At 34.4% G+C, this 19669-nt stretch overlaps 1 protein-coding gene across 2 annotated transcripts in view; it reads right to left on the bottom strand.

Moving 5' to 3' along the window:
* LOC119085245 (gamma-aminobutyric acid type B receptor subunit 1) overlaps window positions 1-19669 on the bottom strand; it is a 271765-nt gene that overhangs the window by 129209 nt on the left and 122887 nt on the right. For both annotated transcript variants that reach the window (XM_037195575.1, XM_037195574.1), the window contains exons 4-5: window positions 19154-19324; window positions 4831-5047 (exon numbers count right to left, since the gene is read on the bottom strand). In XM_037195575.1, coding sequence (XP_037051470.1) covers window positions 4831-5047; window positions 19154-19324 — 388 coding nt within the window. The remainder of the gene's footprint in view (window positions 1-4830; window positions 5048-19153; window positions 19325-19669) is intronic.

Genomic DNA, 19669 nt, shown 5'->3' with positions numbered 1-19669 from the left:
TACCAGAACCGAAGAAATTTTTCAAAAAAATATTTTATTTTCGTAGATAGTCCTATATAGATAGATAGACTTTAAAGGTTTTCATATGAATGGCTTTTCCGGCCGGAAAAACGATTTTCCATTTTCCGGAAAAAAATTTTGTTCCACAACTTGACAAAGAAAATTTCTTGATAACGTAAATCGCACGGAATTACATATCGACCTGCATCTGAGAGTTTAATGAAGAAAATGTCGATTTTCACCCCTCTTGTTTTGACAGGCTTCCCCAAACTGTCACCTTTGTTTTTGTTGTGAAAAATATTGCAACGAATTCATGATTTTGTTTCGTGGAGACGGTTAATCACACCTCTTACATATGAAAAATGTTGTGTCTGGAAGAAATTAGGAAATTTAAGCTCGAGTGCTTCGCTGTCCCACTTCGCAAAATTTCGATCTTGTTGGAATTTGCTATTTTCTTCCTTCGATAAACACACAACTTTTTCATGTCTTAGGCATAAATTTTCGAATTTTTCTCGTAATTTCGGCTGACTTTGGGCACTTTCGCTTGTCGCCATCACTTTGTTCGGACGAAATTTCCTAAAATGTACAGAACAAATGAAGTAATAGACTTGATAATAGTGATATGCTTGTCGACGCTGTAACTCGTTATGAATCATAACGAATGAGAACGAATAAAATACCGAAAAGTTCCGTCAATATTATTTCAAGGGCAAATACGTGCAAATGGACGCGACAATAGAATATTATTTAATGAAATTGCGACAACATTCAAACGTAAAAGCTTATGGCTTCATAAAGCATTAACGAGTAATTTCGTCTCGAGTGATATTCTCATAATTAAATAATTAATAAGCTCCTTAGCGTATACTGACGTGCTGCCAGTGCTCACTCGTTCATATTGTTAATGATTTATCGAGTTTCATGCATATAGGTTTTTATATGAAAATGCGGTGTTTTTAAGGAGTTAATTAAGTAATAAAACGCTGAAATACATGCACACGAAATGTAAATGAAAGAGAACTAAATTTAAATTAAAATTGCGAATGCAAGTAGTTTAAATTGGGTGTGACAACGATAATAGCGTTCATTTAGTGGAAAACAGTCAGAACGAACGATGGTTGGTAATACCCGGCAATAACTCAATTCCAAGTGGATTTAGTACGCAGCACAGTTACACTGAAACGGAGTTAATTTAAAGAATTGTCTAGCTGGCGAAAACGAAAACTGGTCATCCATAAATTATTTAAAGTAAATTGAAATCGTAACAAGTTTTTCTTCGGTAAAACGTAAACAAAATCTGTGAAAACAAAAAACTTTTTTTTTGTTACATTCAGGAAAAACAAACATGAATGTAAATGTTGCAGACACAAAAAAATACGTGTGGGGAGAAAGTTATGTCGAAAGAAAAGCGATAAAAAGTGTTGAATTAATCTGAATAGAATTATTGTTTATAGGAGAACGCAATTTACAGGGTGAGTGTGTACACTGGTAGTCAGTTTTAATTTTTTAGAAACCGATACTCATTTGTTATCGACAACACGACAACGATAAAAAAGCGAACAGCTATAGCTAATGTTCTCTAATCGCACATAGCTTTTATGTTATAGCTAATGAAGTAGTAGATCTTTTAAGTCATTCGTAGTTATTTTTTTATCGGCAACGATAAAAACGCAAAGAGCTGTAGCTGATGTTCCCAATTATGTTAGAAATAATGAAATGAAGTAATAGATCTTGGAAGTCTTGTTAGTCATTTATTATTGACACCGACAAAAACTCCAAAGTCCTTGGCTAATATTCTTTAATTGCGCATAGCGTTTATGTTAAAACTAATGAAGTAATAGATCTTGCATGAAAAGCTAGACGATATTATTCGGCACAGGATACAGTCTAGTAAAATCAGTTGGAACGGTTGTTTATCAATTTCATGTACTAATTATTCAATGAAAACCTTACTTGACGTCCGTATGCCTTATTCCTTAAGTAAAACGTAGGTAGAAAGTGATGCATTTCCAAGGCTTCGCACTAAGACGATTGAAACAAAAGGAACTCTTGACACTATCTTAAGCTAGACGACCGCCAACAATGTCATCATCATGTCTCACAAATTACAATGAAAAAATAATAATCAACAGATACGCCCCAAACCATAATAACTGAGCGCAATATAATTAACACGAACGACCAGCTCTATAATATAGCTTTATATTGGTATTACTGTCTGTGATGGAAAACAACAACATAAAATCGCTCCATTATACGATTCGAAATTACACTATTCACTCAAAATTATTATATAAGTTTGCCGTTTTATACAAATTTATACGAAAATATAAATTGTTTTTTGCTGTAAAGTTACGTAGTTGAGAAACTGAAAAAGTTTGTTTTTTTGCTGTTGTAAATATTGGTGAACCGAAACTCCAATGTGTGAAAGCGGAGTATAACAAGCGAAATTAGTTTTTCTACCATTGAATTTTATTTGAATTGGAAATTTTAGGATTATTGCGAAAGAAAACTTTTTAAATTACTTACAGACATTTCCAAAATGGGCTTGATATATGCGGAAACTATAGCTACACATTCCATACACTAAGTATTATTTACAAAACTCGAATTTTCCATGTTAAAGTCAACATCTCATGCAAAGCGAGCGAGATGATACATATGGTTACATGGAGGATATTTGAATATTGTCAAATATTTGCCAGAGCCGTTTTTTTACCAGACGAATTTATGTTAAACATTTCTCTTGAATAATATGTCTCTTAAATCAAATAAAAAACCTTTGACTGACAATGTTGAAAAACTCAATCGACATTTTCTCTTTAATTAGCATCTGAAACTCACATTTGTTGCAAATCTGACCTACTTTACAATGTGCTGCACAAACAGAAGTAGATTGTTAGTACACCTATTCAAAATTAAGGAATGAGTGGCTTAAACGACTTTTAAAAATAATTTGGTTTGATGATTTTGCTGTAAGCAATTTTGAAGTGAAAAAAATGATGAAGAAATCAGTCGTTTTCACACGGTAATTTTTACAATAGACTGTGTCAGAATCAGCGAAAAAATGAAGTTGAAAGCTGGAAAAAAAAATCTTTCTCTGGATTTCGTTAAAGCATTTTGTATAGAAATGCAGCTGACATCTGACATTATTCATTATTTGCAAGGTGAAATACGGAAAACGAACCAAATTAATTGATAGACAATCAAAATTAGTATTCTAAGATTGTCTAAGATTGTACTAATTGGTAATAAAACTGTCATCTGCTATCAACACCGATGACAAAAGAAAACCATGAGTTTTCCTAATGTGGTCTTATATACCGAAGCTTAAACTAGTGAAGTAGTAGATTTTGCAAGAATATATTGCAGATACTTGGATCAAAAGAAATAACAGACCTGCATACTATGCAGTGCATGGTGAAATACAGAAACTGTACATGTAATATTAGCGAATTATAAGAAAAATGAAATTTCAAATTTCATTGATTTAGCTCCGTTTCAAATAGGCTGCACGTTAAGCTTTATTAAAAAAATTATTTGACATCTAGAGGACAAAAAATGTTTTTTTTGTGGAGGACAGTGACACAACAATCACAACAAAATATTCTTAATTAGATCGTTTTTTCGGTTTTTTTTGGACCAGTCAGTGCGGAGCTTCGAAGACTGTTCGGACCCTATTGAGAGACTCGTATCATATATGAATGAGAGACATACCACTCTTTCATATATGCTCGTATGGTCGCAAAAATATATTTCCTGTTCAGTCTCAGGTCCAACCTTTACAACGATTTGAATTATGATATCCACGAGTATCAGCTAAATCAATGAAATTCAACTTTTTTCTTATAATTCGCTAATGTGACACTTCTCTTTTCTGTATTTAACTATTCATTAAAATAACGCTGGTGATTTTCGTCTGTGAAAGACTAAACTCGTTAACCGAATTATATGCAACCCCATCGAAAAGACGGTGACACAATTAAGAAACGAGACACGTTTACCGCATTCAGTTTGGCATGGCGATAAAGTTTCTTACATTAAATTGTACTTTAGAATTTAGTTGAAATTCATCTTGACTGGAAAATTAGCCGGTACTTTTTCGAAAATTAATTGTTATTCGTTAGATGGAGCCCGGCTTCTATGCCAAGGAAGACATTTATAAATGACTGTTCACAAACTCGAAAAGGCTAAACCGTTTTCGTTGAACACTAAATTTATATTCCGTTAAATGCTGCGTCAAACATATTTCAAAACAATTACACCGTTGAACAAAATCATGCCATTTTCTGTATACCATTAATGTCTACAAATCATTTTAGATAAGTACACATTTTTCGGCGGCAGCCTCTTCAAACAATTTGTAAATACAGCAAGATCATGTAGTAATTGGATTGTGAATGTCGTAAAATAAATCATAAATGAGTTAGACAGACGAAGAAAAAAGAAGAAGAAAAAAAATTTATTAACAATTCCAACGTATCCGCATAATCCGGATAATTTATCAATTTTATTAAGTTGAACTGTCGTCATATATAATTCCGTTAAGATTACACATATGAATGTGTTATACTTTTTTGTGCCTGTCTGTGCTATGCCTGCATGTTTACAGCCCGCTTGCCGCACATATAACACTGGTTTTTCTTAGTGGATAATACCAAATTGAAAGGAAAATTTTATCACTTTCGTACCGTGGAACATGTACCATGTATGATATTATAAGTTGATTAGGGTCGTTGAATAAAGTGTGTTACACAACCAGTGGAACATTATATTATATCACAAAACTAGACAATAAAGATGAAGCAAAAAAAGGAACTTTCTACTCACCAATAAAAAACCACACATAAGCTCGTCCATATAGCTGTTGTTTGTACATTTCGCACAGTACGCGTCTAGCAGCTACTACATAAAAAAGGCCTACAATAATACGGGCGTCTTGCCTTCGTAGATTTCGTACAGCATCCGTTGGATCGGACAAAAATGATTGTCTTGTGACTATTTCTATTTCGGCCTCTTTACATCGATTTTCCAAATCTTCCACCGTCTGGAATGAAATAAAGTTGGACGGAAAAATGAAAATTATTTCCAGAATTATTGCGCTAGATGATGAGGAAGGAAATAAAGAACATGAATGAGAAAAGAAAAAAAAAATAGAAGGAGAGAACAGTGCGCTACGAAAAATGTAATCAAATGTAAATTGTTGATTTATTACGAGAATAAATTGTGAGAAAATAAAAATAAAATAAAGTGGCTCGGGATGTGAATGTTTATAACATTTTTTTTCTTCACTTTATTGTTGTTTTCAAACACTAGTGTATGCTTAAGTTTCTCGAGATTTATTTAGACGTCATACGATGAAAGAAGACGACGAAAATAATAAAATATTTTTTTATAGATTCCTTTCGCTTGGCTTATTTCCATTCTTATGCAAATAAATAAACAGAACTGTCTGCGACAACATGAAAAGCGCAGTAATTTCCGTTTGTAATTTTTTCTGTTGCACCGTTTTTTCGTCTCGCATACAAACGAGCAAACAACAATTTAACTTAGATGACAATCACCTATCGTTTAGTGTAAACGTTCGAACAAAGCACTATGCTTGTTGAGACTATAATGATATACTATCCGGTTTGATGTAACAATCAAGAGCAACTAAGTCTCTACAGACCTCTTCGTTTTTTTCAGAACTCAGAAAGTGTTTAAAGTGTAGATGGCTTCCATTATGATAGAAGTGCAATACGAGTTGTAGTGGGGTCATAAACGTTGTATCATTACGAAGAAATCGCATCGACCATCGACGTAAAATAGCTTCACAGCAGCTTAAAAAAAAAACTACTGCAGCATTACCTAAACACACTACACAATTGAAATTTCCCTGAAATGGGTGATAAGATTCACTACAACAGCGTAATCACTACTAGGACCGCAATACGCTCAAGGTGGAATTTCCCATTTCTCCCCGAGGTGACCACAACGTTTTTCATGCTCGCGTTTTACGAAAATCCGCATTTTTGTCCACTTTGAAGAAATGAAATAAATAGCGAGTTTTGGTATTCAGCCATTTTCTCGCCCCATTCCCAATAATCCTGGTATCCTCGTATATACGAAAATGTATATTTTAAACGAATGAAGTAAAAGATTTAGAATGACTTTATCAAAAGAAGCGATAGATTTAGTCATTATTTTGCGACAAACCTGCAAGTTTCACAATAATAAAGGAATCGAAGCTGAAATCAGATGCGGACTGGCTCTAAGAAGTCCCTTTGGGGACTACATACACCTCATTTGTAGAAAATCCCCAAATTTAAAAATTTTCATACAACAACCCAGAAGACCCTTCAGGAATAGATTAAATTCACAAAATGTCCAGTCCAGACCTGGATGGAATATACAGAAGTATACTCGTACATCCTGCGTATCCAGTATATCTTGTATATCTCGAGTATTGACAGCTTTCAACTGAAAAATAGTTAAATTTAAACTCGACGGATTTTGGTCCAACACAAGGGCCCTCTCAATAGAACAAACTGACAAATTAAAATGAAAAATCATATATTTGAATGTGTGGGTGACAAGGGACTCATAATGTCAAAAGCAAAGCAAAGTTGACGTTTTCGTGTTAGTGGTGTGTGTGATATAATTTTTCAATGAATTTCGGTCATAATTCCTCTAGGTAGTCTACCTCTATGGTCCAACATAATGTCAGTGTGTAGTGGGCTTCCTCACGACTCCGGTAAAGTTATTGCTTTTACAATCGGACCAATCGGAGTTCATAAATCATAACTCATGTCAGTAACTGCTACCAATTGTTGGTAATTGTTTTAAACCACATATTCCGAATAATTAAACTTTCTACGATTCGTAGACCTGTACCTTCTCTTCTGACTGTCATAATGTCGTCATGTTCTGAAGAAAAATCTGTGACATTTGTTATTTACACGAAAAATATCATATCACCGATGACTCGGCATATAATCCTTCTCCCATGCATATAAATTTCTCGTGTGGTGTGATCTGGTAGCAATTGATATTATGAACATAAAACTAGGAATACATTCCCAGAAAGCACCTACTATTTAGATTGTATAGCAAAGAAAGTGACGATACATCCTAAATAAGGATTTTTATTCCATTTGAAAGCAAAAAAGTACAAAACGTTCTCGTTATGTTGAAAGTAATATTGGCACACAATTTTCCAGCTTTTCTATCTGCCAAAATGTAAATATAAAAGACCGGCACATGTCTACGTCGCGTCGTCGTATCAGTGTGAGCTATATATGAATTTTATTTGGTGTGTAAGACATAATTTTCATATATGAGTGACACCCCCAGTAAAAAATCCAGACACGAAAAATATATGGAAAACATCCCCATCATCATCGAACGCAGAATTTGAAAATGTTTATCTGATCTGTAATCATACGAAAGTAGATATCACATTTTCATGTGAAGTGACAAGAGAGTGTCACTTGAGGATTCAAGAGTAATTGATTAAAATATAAATGTTTTAGGACATCGCGTAAAATTGCGCTTACAAATTTACGAAACGGGAAATGAATTACAGCTCGACCTTTTGATCATTGGTTACCTAAAGCGGTGACAGAAAATGAGCAATGAGCATTAACCGTCGTTTATTTATACAATAAAGATGATACATTTTAAACAATTGAAGTAATAGATTCATCAAATTTATATGTAAATCAACGAAGGTCTGTTAGATTCTGCAAGATTTGTGAGCTCTACGAATTTCTAGTATCTGAGTATTAGAATTCAATATTATTCGAATTTTTTTCGGTAATTCTTACAGTCATACGTGTTATGTGCCCACATAGATGAGCTTAACGTATGCATTCACTGTATGTAGCTTGCCTTTGAATTGTTTTCGACCAGCTAGAGATGTTCAGCTGATACTGCACAAGCTTTTGATTTAATGAGTGTAGGAATTTTTAAGAATTTTAAAAGTAAAGAACTTTTTAGAACTAATTCACGTCATAAGTGTGCTAAAAATTTGAATATTTACAACTGTGAGTTGGACAAATTAACGCTGACGTGACATAAGAAATGTCAAACACTAAGCGGTTAAATGGCCCTCTATGTAGTATGTTTTGATATAGCAGGCGCAGAAGAATTTTTCAAAATTTCTGGATTTAAAAAAATTGAAATTCCAAATAAGAAGCCCTGATTACAATACCAAATGGCATGTGAAAAGGGGTGTGTAGTACGTGTAGTTGGGTAGACGCATAGATGTGTGTGGTATTACAATGTCTGCGTGATAATACTAAAGTAACATTCATATTGCTACCCTTCATACTTTTGTATTAATTTTGAATCGAATTGTTCCTGAATATTCGTGTAAGATCGTATCTTATCACATCTTAAATCGAGCCTAAAATCTATGAAATGTATCCTGTCTTCTCCACAAAGCAGCTAAAAGCTTCGTTCTTTTTTTTTCAGAACTCAATTTTACAACAGGCAGAAGACGTCGAAATAAAAAGTACTAAAAATTTGAATTTTCGTTTTTTTAAAAGATAATCTGTGTAGGACGCATTCCATGTTCATAATACACAAAGTGCTGTGCTAAAATCACCGTTGGGAACAATTTTGCCAGGGATTTTAGCTTATCTCTTCCTTTTATTTTATGATGAATATTTTATGTTCCGACTGATATGTGAGTTTTATATTATTTTTTTAAGGAAAATATCCTCCTGACACATTACATTTTCTTGACGACATCATTTTTTGGTTGTAATAGATAGAGACAAACACATACATAACCAATGAAAAAGTAATGACACAACGTGAACCTTTTGATGTAATCTGTTATTGGAATGAAATTTATTAATGAATAATTCCTCAGCCAAACACTGCGAACCATAATAATGCGTTATAAATCTTTATTAACATTGAAACTTAACAGCTACAACATTTTATCGCCGCTCTGGACACTTAATTGCGTTGTAAAGCATTATCTAACATGGTCGGCGAAAAAAGTCCATAAAGATTAAACAATTGATGTTTGCAATAAAGATTAAAATGTAAGAAGTCCTTCCATATTCCTTTATGTTATCAAATGTCTGTCGGTCAAAGTTCGGTCATTAGGCGTTGAAAATGACAGTCGTTTTTTGTATCAGTTAAATCATCGTATCTTGTATATTGGTTGTATTCGATGTATTATGCCACATCAATACAATGTAAAGCCAAAATGAGGGAGGAACAAGGACGGTTCTTTCACGACTTCAGATGACTATTAAAATTAGAATTATGGGAAAATTTATGGTTTAGAACTTATGCGGGTTTTTGGAGTTCCAAAGCGCGTTTCTGTCCACCTCACGATCAACCTCAGCCTTGCTGCACAAGAGCTTTTCGAAATTTCGGATGCTTTTTCAACTTTTGGAATTATTGAGGTGGTTTCCGAAGTTGCACCACTCCTAATGGTCCATCTTCTTCCCAGTTACAGAACTTTAGGATTTTTAAGAATTCCTGAAGTTTTTTTTGGGTTCTCTTCTGGACTCTTGGAATTATTGAGGTGACAGTGTGTTGGTTCCCAAAATTTCACCATCTTCCGAGTTCTAGAATTCGAGGAGTTCGAAGAATTTCTGAGATTTTTTAGGTACTTTTTCGAATTTTTGGGATTAATAAGATGGTTTCCAAAGCTGCATCACTCACTCCTCATGCTCCACCAACTTCCCAGCTCTAGAACTTCAGGATTTTGAAGAATTATTGAGCTATACTCTGGGAGGTATTGAGGTGGTAGTGTGTTGGTTCCCGAAATTTCCACAAAAATCCTACGTCTTCCCAGTTCTAGAATTCAAGTAGTCAGAAGGATATCTTAGGTTTTTTTTGGTTTCTTTTTTGGACTTTTGGGTATCAGTCTATTTGTTCCCCAAATTCCACAAAACCATCATCTCAGGATTGTACGGGACTAACGTCACATCATCTGCTACGTTCTTCACTTGTTTTTGACAAGGAACGAACATCAAAAATTCATAACTCCGACAAAAACATCTATCAAATTCACGATTAAATTTCAATTAGCCTAGATGTAATTACCTCAAGTATAAGATAATTGGCTCGAAATTACTTTCAAACAACAACATACGATAGTATTTCGATCTACTAATAATCAACGTTTCCCTAATTCCAGCGAAACCATAGTTTCAGCTGACAACATAACCCTTTCGGTGTTTATATTTTCGTTGACTAAAATGTTTGTCTATAATTTGACTTCAACCGGATTTATCACAATATGTCTGATAATCTTCTCCCATGTTGACTTTCCCTTATTTATCCAAACAATTCAATGTTATTGTAATATTCCATATTTCACCATTATTTCGAAGTGATAAAGCTGATCTCAGCCGTTTATTGAAACTTCCTTACGGCTATTTCTGTACTTATTGAAATAGTTCGTTTAACCCTACAACGTGGAACATATTTATCTTAAATTCCTCTTACATATACAATCTGTGTGTTATGCTTTTTAACATGAAGAGAATATTATATGCAACGTATGCACTGTGCGCACACCGCACACCCATTCAAAGCAGAACATCAATACATTTACAATTTATTGAAATTTAAGTCTATAAATTGATAAAATTGTTGTATCAAAGTATATAAAGTTTCCGTAGAGAAAATAGTGCATATCCTTGTAGAAAAACGTACCGTGCATTACGACAATGAAACGATTTTCGGTCGATTTTTTTCTTCTAAATTTTATAGCACCTTCTTTGACATCTAATAGAAATACATGCCGCAACAAACGAAGTAATAGATTTTGTTGAATGGAACTTTTGGAATACTCAGAATCGATCGATATTTAAACAAATTTGTTGATATGGACTAGAGATAAGTGCCCACAAACACAGGCTACCCGAAACCCATTTACTATGTCCATACACAAGAGTCTTTGGCTTTGCTTCAATTTGGAGTCGTGGAAATTTTCGTTTTATAGGCGCCCATTAAATATATAATCTTTTCGTAAAACTTATCTCTAGTATGGACACGGCTCTACCATTGAGCGACGATTAACTTTTTATTTCAAATCCAATTTTGAAAAGTTGATACAACACCTTGGAACGAAAATGTAGCTCAATGGTCGAGCAATCAGTCCAACAAGTTAAATGTTGTAAGTTACTTTGTCCTTTGAACACAAAAGGAGTAATAGATTTAATGATCAAATGATGATACATCTCTGCCGACTCGAAAAGGTTAAAATCAGATATGACGTTCCAGTGATTGTTTTGGAAGTTTAAATAGACTAACGGAAGAGATATTTAATCGGATGAGTTTATGAGTGGCATTTACAAAAAACTGTGAGTTCAAAACTACATTCAACCTAAATTAATCATGTCATACACCAAACTAACATATTGAATTTAAACTTTAGCATGCTCTTGTGGCATTTATGTAAAAAAAAAACGAAGTACAAAATTATGTGAAACCATCCACCATGGAAAATGAAAAGTTTTCTCGTTTTATATTTCACAACAATTTTCTCTAATATATTTCTGGCTAACGTGATAATTATGGCATACATACATTCCTCATCCATCCGAGTGAGAACATTAAAATTATTCTACATCTCGTGGCCCCTATCGACACGCTGTGTATTTGCCTACCTATACCTAATTCACTTTTATTGATGTTGATTCTGGAATTTAATTTTATTTCTCTATTCGCTATCCATTTTCAATGTAACGGTCGTACGGAATAAAAACATCGGCGAGAGAGCAAAAAAAAAACTTTTGATTTTGTTTTTTTTTATTTTATTTTACACCACGAAAGGTTCGTGAAGTTGGAGTAAAAAGTTACAGTCAGGTTGAAGGCGCAAAAAAAAAAGCTTTCATAAAAATTGACTGCGGTGGAATTATAACAAGTAGAAAAAAAAAATCGAAATAAAAGAAAGCGAAAACAACAATTACCATAAAATTTATCCGAAAGTACGAGCACTTCATTTTAATTATATATTCATTTTCATTAAGGAATTTTTGTGGATTTGCCTTTATTGTTTGGCTTTGAATTGTGAAAAATAAAATTGAAAATAGGTTGGGTGTCATTTGCGACTGAATTATTTATTCGTCAAAAATTGTTGTGAATTGGTTGGAATGAATGATAATAAATTGTTGTGAATTGGTTGGAATGAATGATAATGAAGATATGGACGTCGAATGCAGTTGTTTTACAGGCTCGCTTAATGTGTTACTATTTCTTAGTAAAACCACTAAGGCAGTAACTGGGAATGGGAATCAAGACATTTTTTGATGGCTAAGCTAACGTGGATTAGTGAGCAGTAAAAACAAAGGAGAAAAGTGAAAACAAAGCTCTAATTTTTACAGTATGGAAGGCGGCAAACGTAGAAGTATAGATTACCAGCCACTTGAGTAGCACCTTAAGTGCAACCAAAACGTTTACTATTCAAGACTAAAACTTAAAGTCATAGAATCTTTGAATCGAAAAATAAGAATTATGACACCGAGTGCACATTGCTTCATTGCTCACTAGTGTACATTAAAAACTCATAAATTGTGTTCAGATGTCTAGCAGCCTACATTTAGGCGAAATATCGATTAGCACCTAAATTCTCATAGAGTATTTGGATACTTCAGGCTGTACAAGTGCAGAAAGCGTCACCTACAACGATATCAGTTGTTTTGGAAGCATACAGTAACTTTTTACTCTTTTAAGGGTTTTTGACCGATCTATACTACACCTTAGGTGAAATATTCAATATGCACATGATCGTAAAACCTCTCCAACTTGTTGAATTGCAACAGGTACAGCATGTATGTAGTTCTGGGGTGCCTAGCAATGTTAGATAGACTATGTTCACTCTGCATCGCTACACCATTTTCCTTCAGTCAAAGAGGCTTCCCGACGACTATGAGCAAAATGTAAAAAAATTGTGTTTTTTCAGAAAGTGTCCCTCGGAATCGATCAGTTTTCGACTAGAAACGTCTCCCAGACGCTCTACTAATAGAAAAAAACTATTTTGGACGAGAATTGGGTTCAAATTTACTCTTTTATTCCAGCCGTAAAGGTCTACTTTTTTTCAAATGGTCAGCAAATCCTGCAACACAAAACTACTGAGGTCAAATTTTGATATGTGATGGTGGTTGAGGTCAGCTACAATAATCTGTGGTTGGCCCCTCAGAACAATGATGTTGCAGAGATACAGCACTCTTTGAAAGTTGACCTTACTTTGATTGGTGGCTGGCCATGGGTGGTTAGTACGGAAGTCAGGGTGGACTCAAATTGTCGGCCGTGGACAGGCCAACAATCCTACAAAGTTTTACCTTTTTGGGTTGCTCCTTCCTCAAGATATTGCTAAAAAAAAAGTGTTTTTACCACCCCTTGACATATGACTTGTACACACATTACACACAAACTGGATTTTTGTTGTAAAAAACGGCAGACACCCGTTCGCTAGAATTGAACGATCAATCGAATGAGCTATAACTCAATAATATCGGAGATAGCTTGTTTTCCAAGTGGTCGAAAAATAGGCGAATTGACTCTTAATATTGTGGTACATCCATTTAGTAATTATGCGTCAACAAAAAGAACAAATGCGTTGTGTGTGGAAAGCGATAGATTATGTGACGTGTACCTCCATACACTACCAAGGACCACAGTTTCTTCACTTTAAATCCTTAAGATAGATCAGATGGTTTTTTATTCAAAATGTGCAGCTCTTTAAAACTCAATGTAGCATCTACATGCTTCAAGCTTATTTTGCTTCTTAAAACACAAAAACAGCAACAAACTTTGAGCGAATTTTCCACTGTGCATACATTTGCTTAATGGCTTACAGATTAAAAATAAAATTATTTCTCGTGCAAAACAAAATCACAACAGAAAAAAAAACCTTAAACTTTCTCCCAACTAAATATGTTTTTCTTTTGCATAATGTGAAACTTTAATGCTCCATTGCATAAGCATTAAAGGAAACCACCACATTCAATTTTTGCAAAATTATAAAATTCTCTTTGATTCAATGAAAACAAAAGTTTGTAAACGGCTTCCAGAAACCATTAAATCACGTAAACTTTATTGCATTTCCTACTCTACATGCAGCAGCGTAGCCACCGTACAGCCTTGGATATGTATTTTCATATCTCATAGTTTGTATACCAACAAAATTCATTAATTTTAACACAAACTTTTGCACTTTTGCACATGAATATAAACCACATGAGCTTTTTTCTTGCCCCGAATATTACGCTCAGACCGTATGGAACCGAGCCTTCAACTGGCTTGTTGACGGGTCAATATAAATATGTATTTATAGGATAATGCCAAAGCATATTATTCAGAGTAGAGACTTAAGGGCTTAGAATTATTATTATTAAATACCACCATTCATTCATTTTAACCATCTATCCGCCTTCTCTCGCTTTACTGTGGAAGAAAAATCCAACAACAACCGAGACAGTGGAAGTAGGAAAAAAACGTTCTGTATATACACTTTGGAATGAATTCCAAATGATGTGCTTACATATAAGCGAAATGATGGTAAAATAAAGAGAGTTATGGTTCGCGAATTTTTAGTATTATTACAGAACATAAAACCACTTTAGTAGCTGCATGAAAACTTTTAATGCTGATTCAAATTGTCGAATGCATCTGAAAAGATGTGAGTGGGTTGGGTGGTTTTTTTAAGTCTTTTTATCTTAAATTTATTTCGAATGATGATTACACATCCGCTAAGTATTTTCTTTCTATTTCATTTTGCCCCACTTCTCATCGAAATAAAATTAATTTCATGCACTACATCTGGTATTTCTTCTGGAAGAAGTAGAAATCGTTGTGTAAATAATGTGTAAAAAAAACATCATTAATTATGTGTGCTGGATGCTTGCTACTGTGGATGCTGGCTTTGTGAGTGTGTACGTATATATATCGCACAACAGAACATTATCCTTTGTAGTTCACGAAAGGTCTTCCAAGCACAACAAAGCTAAAATGTGTAATTTTCTCTTCTTGTTAGGGCGGTTGAAGTAACAGCAAAGCTGGGGATAAATTGCAGTTCTTTGTGCACATAGCCAACAGTGTATTAATCTCATCCGTTTTTTGATCCAACAAATAATGGCTGTAGGTGTGTGTACAAATGTAAAATTGGTTTTAATCCAAAGAAATTTTTAATGGGAAAAAATTTCTTGGAATATAAATAACCCTGCTGCAACGAGCGCGTCTGTACTTAAGGTAGTAGCTGTTTTGTTTGTTTTTTATGTTTTTTTTTGCTCAAACGTATTGTTGTCCGAATGGAAGTGAAACGAACTCATGAGCTGAGCTTCATAAATTACGTAACGAAAGAGGAGTCATGGGAAGGAGGCCTTCATGATGCAGGTTTTTGTGTTACGTAATTTATGCCGATCCCCAAGATCAACTCCTTCGGATACCATGCTTGTTTGTGAATCTACCATTCGGATTGAAAGTTTATAGTCGGATGAGTGTAGGACAAATGCCAATTTAAAAATGTAATCTTAGAACATCGTAGTGAGACAGCTCAGTCAGCATAAACAAAGTTTCAACAAAATGTAAACAGAAAATATCCTTCAGTTTACATGATCCAATAAGTTGTTTTCTCATTTTCTTCGTCGTTCATTGGTTCTGCATGAGTTCTGTGTACAGCAGCGGGTCAGTGTATTAGTTTTAAACTCCATGGCTTGCGTTAATTTGGAATCGAAAATGAACGTTTTTATTTTTACGAATTTCGATCGGCCAACCATACCACAAACCGCTAAATCCTTACGTAAAAGTTAAACGACTTTCTAAAGTATTTGGAGCAGATTTAAAAAACCAAATTGAAGGAATATATATTGTATTACCTTGTAGGTCACTTGGGAAAAAGCTTTAAACATAAAACCGGAATTATAAAACCAACTATAGATTTATTCGCTACACGTAACAAGCGATAACAAAAAAAAAGTTAAAATTTTGTACATATACAAATGGTGCGTGTGTACAAAAGCCAATATAATAGTACGTATACTGTTAATCTTGCAGAGGAAAAGAAAAAAATAAAGAAAACAAAAAATTGGCAATTTTAACTTTAGGCATGATCCTTGAATGATTAGAAAGTTTCCAGTAATACCTGAGGGTATTAACAACATGAAGCAGAAGGAAGAGCACACAAAAAATTCAATGTTGTTAATAGCCGAACTTCTAATTCTGATCGCCGATAAATTAGGCCCACCACTTAGGTGGATCAGGTCCCTTGACTGATTTTATGAATCTTTAAAATTACATGATTGTAAAGTGTCGTATTGTTTGGAATTTTAAGGAATTTCGAAGTAATAAATCTCAAATACTCTTTAAATTCTTAAAATATAAGAAATGTTTGGGAATAATATAAGAACTTTTAGAAATTTACTCTTTCGTTTGTCTGAATTTGTGTTTTTATTTTGTGAAGGATTTTCCAGGATGAGGTACGTTCGTTTTATTTTTGGTTTTGTTTTAAGTTTTCCACCCAATGACCGTAGAACGCATATGGTTTTAATGATCTACACTCTACGACGTTCCTGACGATGGCCCCGAAAGAGTTTGTTTACACTCTATTTTATAATAAAATAGAGATGAACTGTCGAGATCATTGAAACTAGCGGGCCGAAGCGGTAGTCTTTAGGGAAGTTTCGGTTAGGGATAGGTGATTGGGAACAATGGTGAGGTTCAAAAAATGGAAATTTATAATCGTTTTTTACGATTGGTGCTCTGGCACTCATTGGTCAATCTGTTTCTGTGTTTTGCTCTGTTTTCTGCAACGAATGAAATATTCTGCAACGAATGGAGGATGCATTGCAAAAAGAAAATTTGGCTGACTTCACACCCCCCCTGAACCAAAATAAAGTTTTACCGAAAATGCACTTAAAAATTGATTGCTGTTCTAAATAGAGGGACCCTAGGGGAGTTCAAAACGATGGTCCGTTAAGCTGAACCAGATGCTTCCTCATCCCATACATTTTTGTTGTATGGGGTTGGAGTAGCATCTGGTCCAGCCTAACGGCCCATCGTTTTAAACTCCCCTAGGGTCCCTCTATTTAGAACAGCAATCAATTTTTGGGTGCATTTTCGGTAAAACTTAATTTTGGTTCAGGGGGGGTGTGACTTGGTGACAGAATTTTTGAGGATTTTTAGATAGATCATTGATCATAGATCAATGACATTGAGTCATTGCAACGTGTTGTTTTTAAAACAACACAAAACCAACAAAATTAAATTTTTTGCACCAAAAAGACAACAAAATGAAATTGTTGTTTTCCGCTAGGCTTCTAAGGGATACTATACCATAGAGTATTTTCTCTAATTGTAGATAAACTCGTGTGAGTTACTGCCCTCGCTTCGCTCTAGCCGCAAACTTTACACTCGTACTTTCAGATCCTTAGACTTCATCGAATTTATTTTTAAGTCGGTTGATGAGCTTTGTCGTAGGTCTCTGACACGCGAAAGACAAAATATTGTTCCTAAATTATGCTAAAAAACATTTCATCGAATTCGATTCGGACCTCTATTTTCTCACATCTCACTACTCCAATATTTCCCATCTACGAACTTAACCTAATGAATGTCATTCTTCATTACCAATCGTCGAACATTTAAAAAATATCAAAGTGAACTTATCGTTACGGACATAAGTGATTTTCAGTCATGTCATAAGACCCTGATATTTAGTCAAGGGAATTATGATAGCCCAAAGTAATGTAATGGGACCTTCGAAAGTATTTATTCTAACAACCATTCTACTGGTCAGTCTTCTAGCCCGAAAACATTAATGACAATTAAGCAGACAAACGATGTTTCTTTGTAAACAAAATATTGATTGAATCAACCAGAATGCACAATTCACACACAAAATGCCGCACAATCAAGTTTAATTACACAGCACGATATGGGCATCACAATTACTAATTTTACGAGTATATTATTATTTGCTCTATTGAATATCAATAAAACACCATCATTAAACGTGACCATACATATGTCCAATATGGGTGATAATATCTTCACCATATAAATACCCCAAGACCTCATACACTCCTATAATATAGCAATGTTCAAGTTGTCTTGACTTGACCACCACTCTTCTTTGCATTATTATACGAAGTTCCATTTATATAATCCACTCGTAAACATTATTAACTCCACATTGAATGGGAGATCCTTTCAGGTATGGATTCGTAATACACTTGCTCTCATTCCGCATAACAAATGTGTGTTATGTTCCTTCGTTTTATTGTATTTGCTTATGACAATTTTAGTAGAGTCCTGTTTGTTGGTTGCATTTCAGTTTGTTCGGTTGATGTTAAACAGAAATTTTGATTTAAATTTTTATGATTGTCATTTTGTCCATACACGTTTGTTGAATCATAAAGGAAGTGATTGAAATAGCTCTTCGCAAAGCGAGTGTATAATTCGGAGAGGCATAGCATTTTGAAGAGATTGTTGCAAGGTTTATAAAATAACAATCTGCAGTAACAGAAATGCATGTCGATGTGGAGGACTTTTGAAAATATGCTACATGCGTCTTCAACATGTATCTAGTACTACTTTCGACACCTCCATCAGTAGAGTTTTCGTGTGAATTTCTTTCGTCCGAAGCGTAGCCGAGGTCAATGAGCACACAAAAACGAGACTTTTCTTCGTTTTATCCTTAGATAAAAGGAAATTCAAAGCTAGCAACCCTTTAATCGAATCAGCAACCAACCAGTAAATGAACTGATTACTGACTTAAGTATATCGAACAGAGCCGCACCAATACCTTGATAGAACTTGCAAATTACATACCGTCGGTCTCTACTACGAAAGAGTGAATCCATTGTACGGAAAAGATAAAACTATCTCGCACAGAGTTGCGAAAGCACAAAATCTACCTCATTATACTGAGGATTTAATTAAAGTTACAGACGAAAGGCTATACAAGAATAATCATATTGAGTAATCAGTGTAGGAATGCAACTGAAATTATGAACTCAGAGACCAACAAAGTTAATTATCCTTAAAACTGTACATCCTTAAGTCTTCTGAAGTCATCGAAAGCAAGATAATTGTGTGGTATTTTGAGATAACAATGGTTGTTACGTTATGCTGATGTAACGTATAAAATGTAATGCATGCACGATTGAGAGAGACGACATTTTTGAATGAAACTTACCGATATAAACACCTCTTCGGCTTGTTGCAAAATCGCAACACGTGACCATCCGAATTTTTCCATTAACTTAATTCGGGTAGGATTGTGCACTGTTGCGGATGGATGTGTTCGAAACAAAGTTGGAAATCTACTTCGATCCGATAAGGCAGGACTGGATGCACCATAACATAGCTGTAATGAATAAGAAAAATTGTTTTTAAAAAACGAGGTTTGCTTTATCGGAAAGTTTTTGTTTCCTAAACGTTTAAATCAAATTTGAATTACAGGGAACACATAGAAAGATAGACTGATCGCATGATACGTAAGTATACTATATATTATGCACCTGTTGCCAAGATTGATATTTTGACGTGTAGGACATTATTGCCCTAGCCGAAGGCGTGGGCCATAATGCCTACACGTCAAAATAACAGTGTGGCAATAGGTGCATATCATATTTTATCTGTCGAGAACAGATATATCGAGATAAACAAAAACTCCCTAGAGGGATAAGCTCGAGATTATCGTTCTAGACAG

The sequence above is a fragment of the Bradysia coprophila genome, unplaced genomic scaffold, assembly GCF_014529535.1.
Source record: "Bradysia coprophila strain Holo2 unplaced genomic scaffold, BU_Bcop_v1 contig_94, whole genome shotgun sequence".
Classification (NCBI taxonomy): domain Eukaryota; kingdom Metazoa; phylum Arthropoda; class Insecta; order Diptera; family Sciaridae; genus Bradysia; species Bradysia coprophila.
The sequence above is the reverse complement of the archived record's forward strand: the minus strand, read 5'-3'. Positions and strand labels throughout refer to the sequence as shown.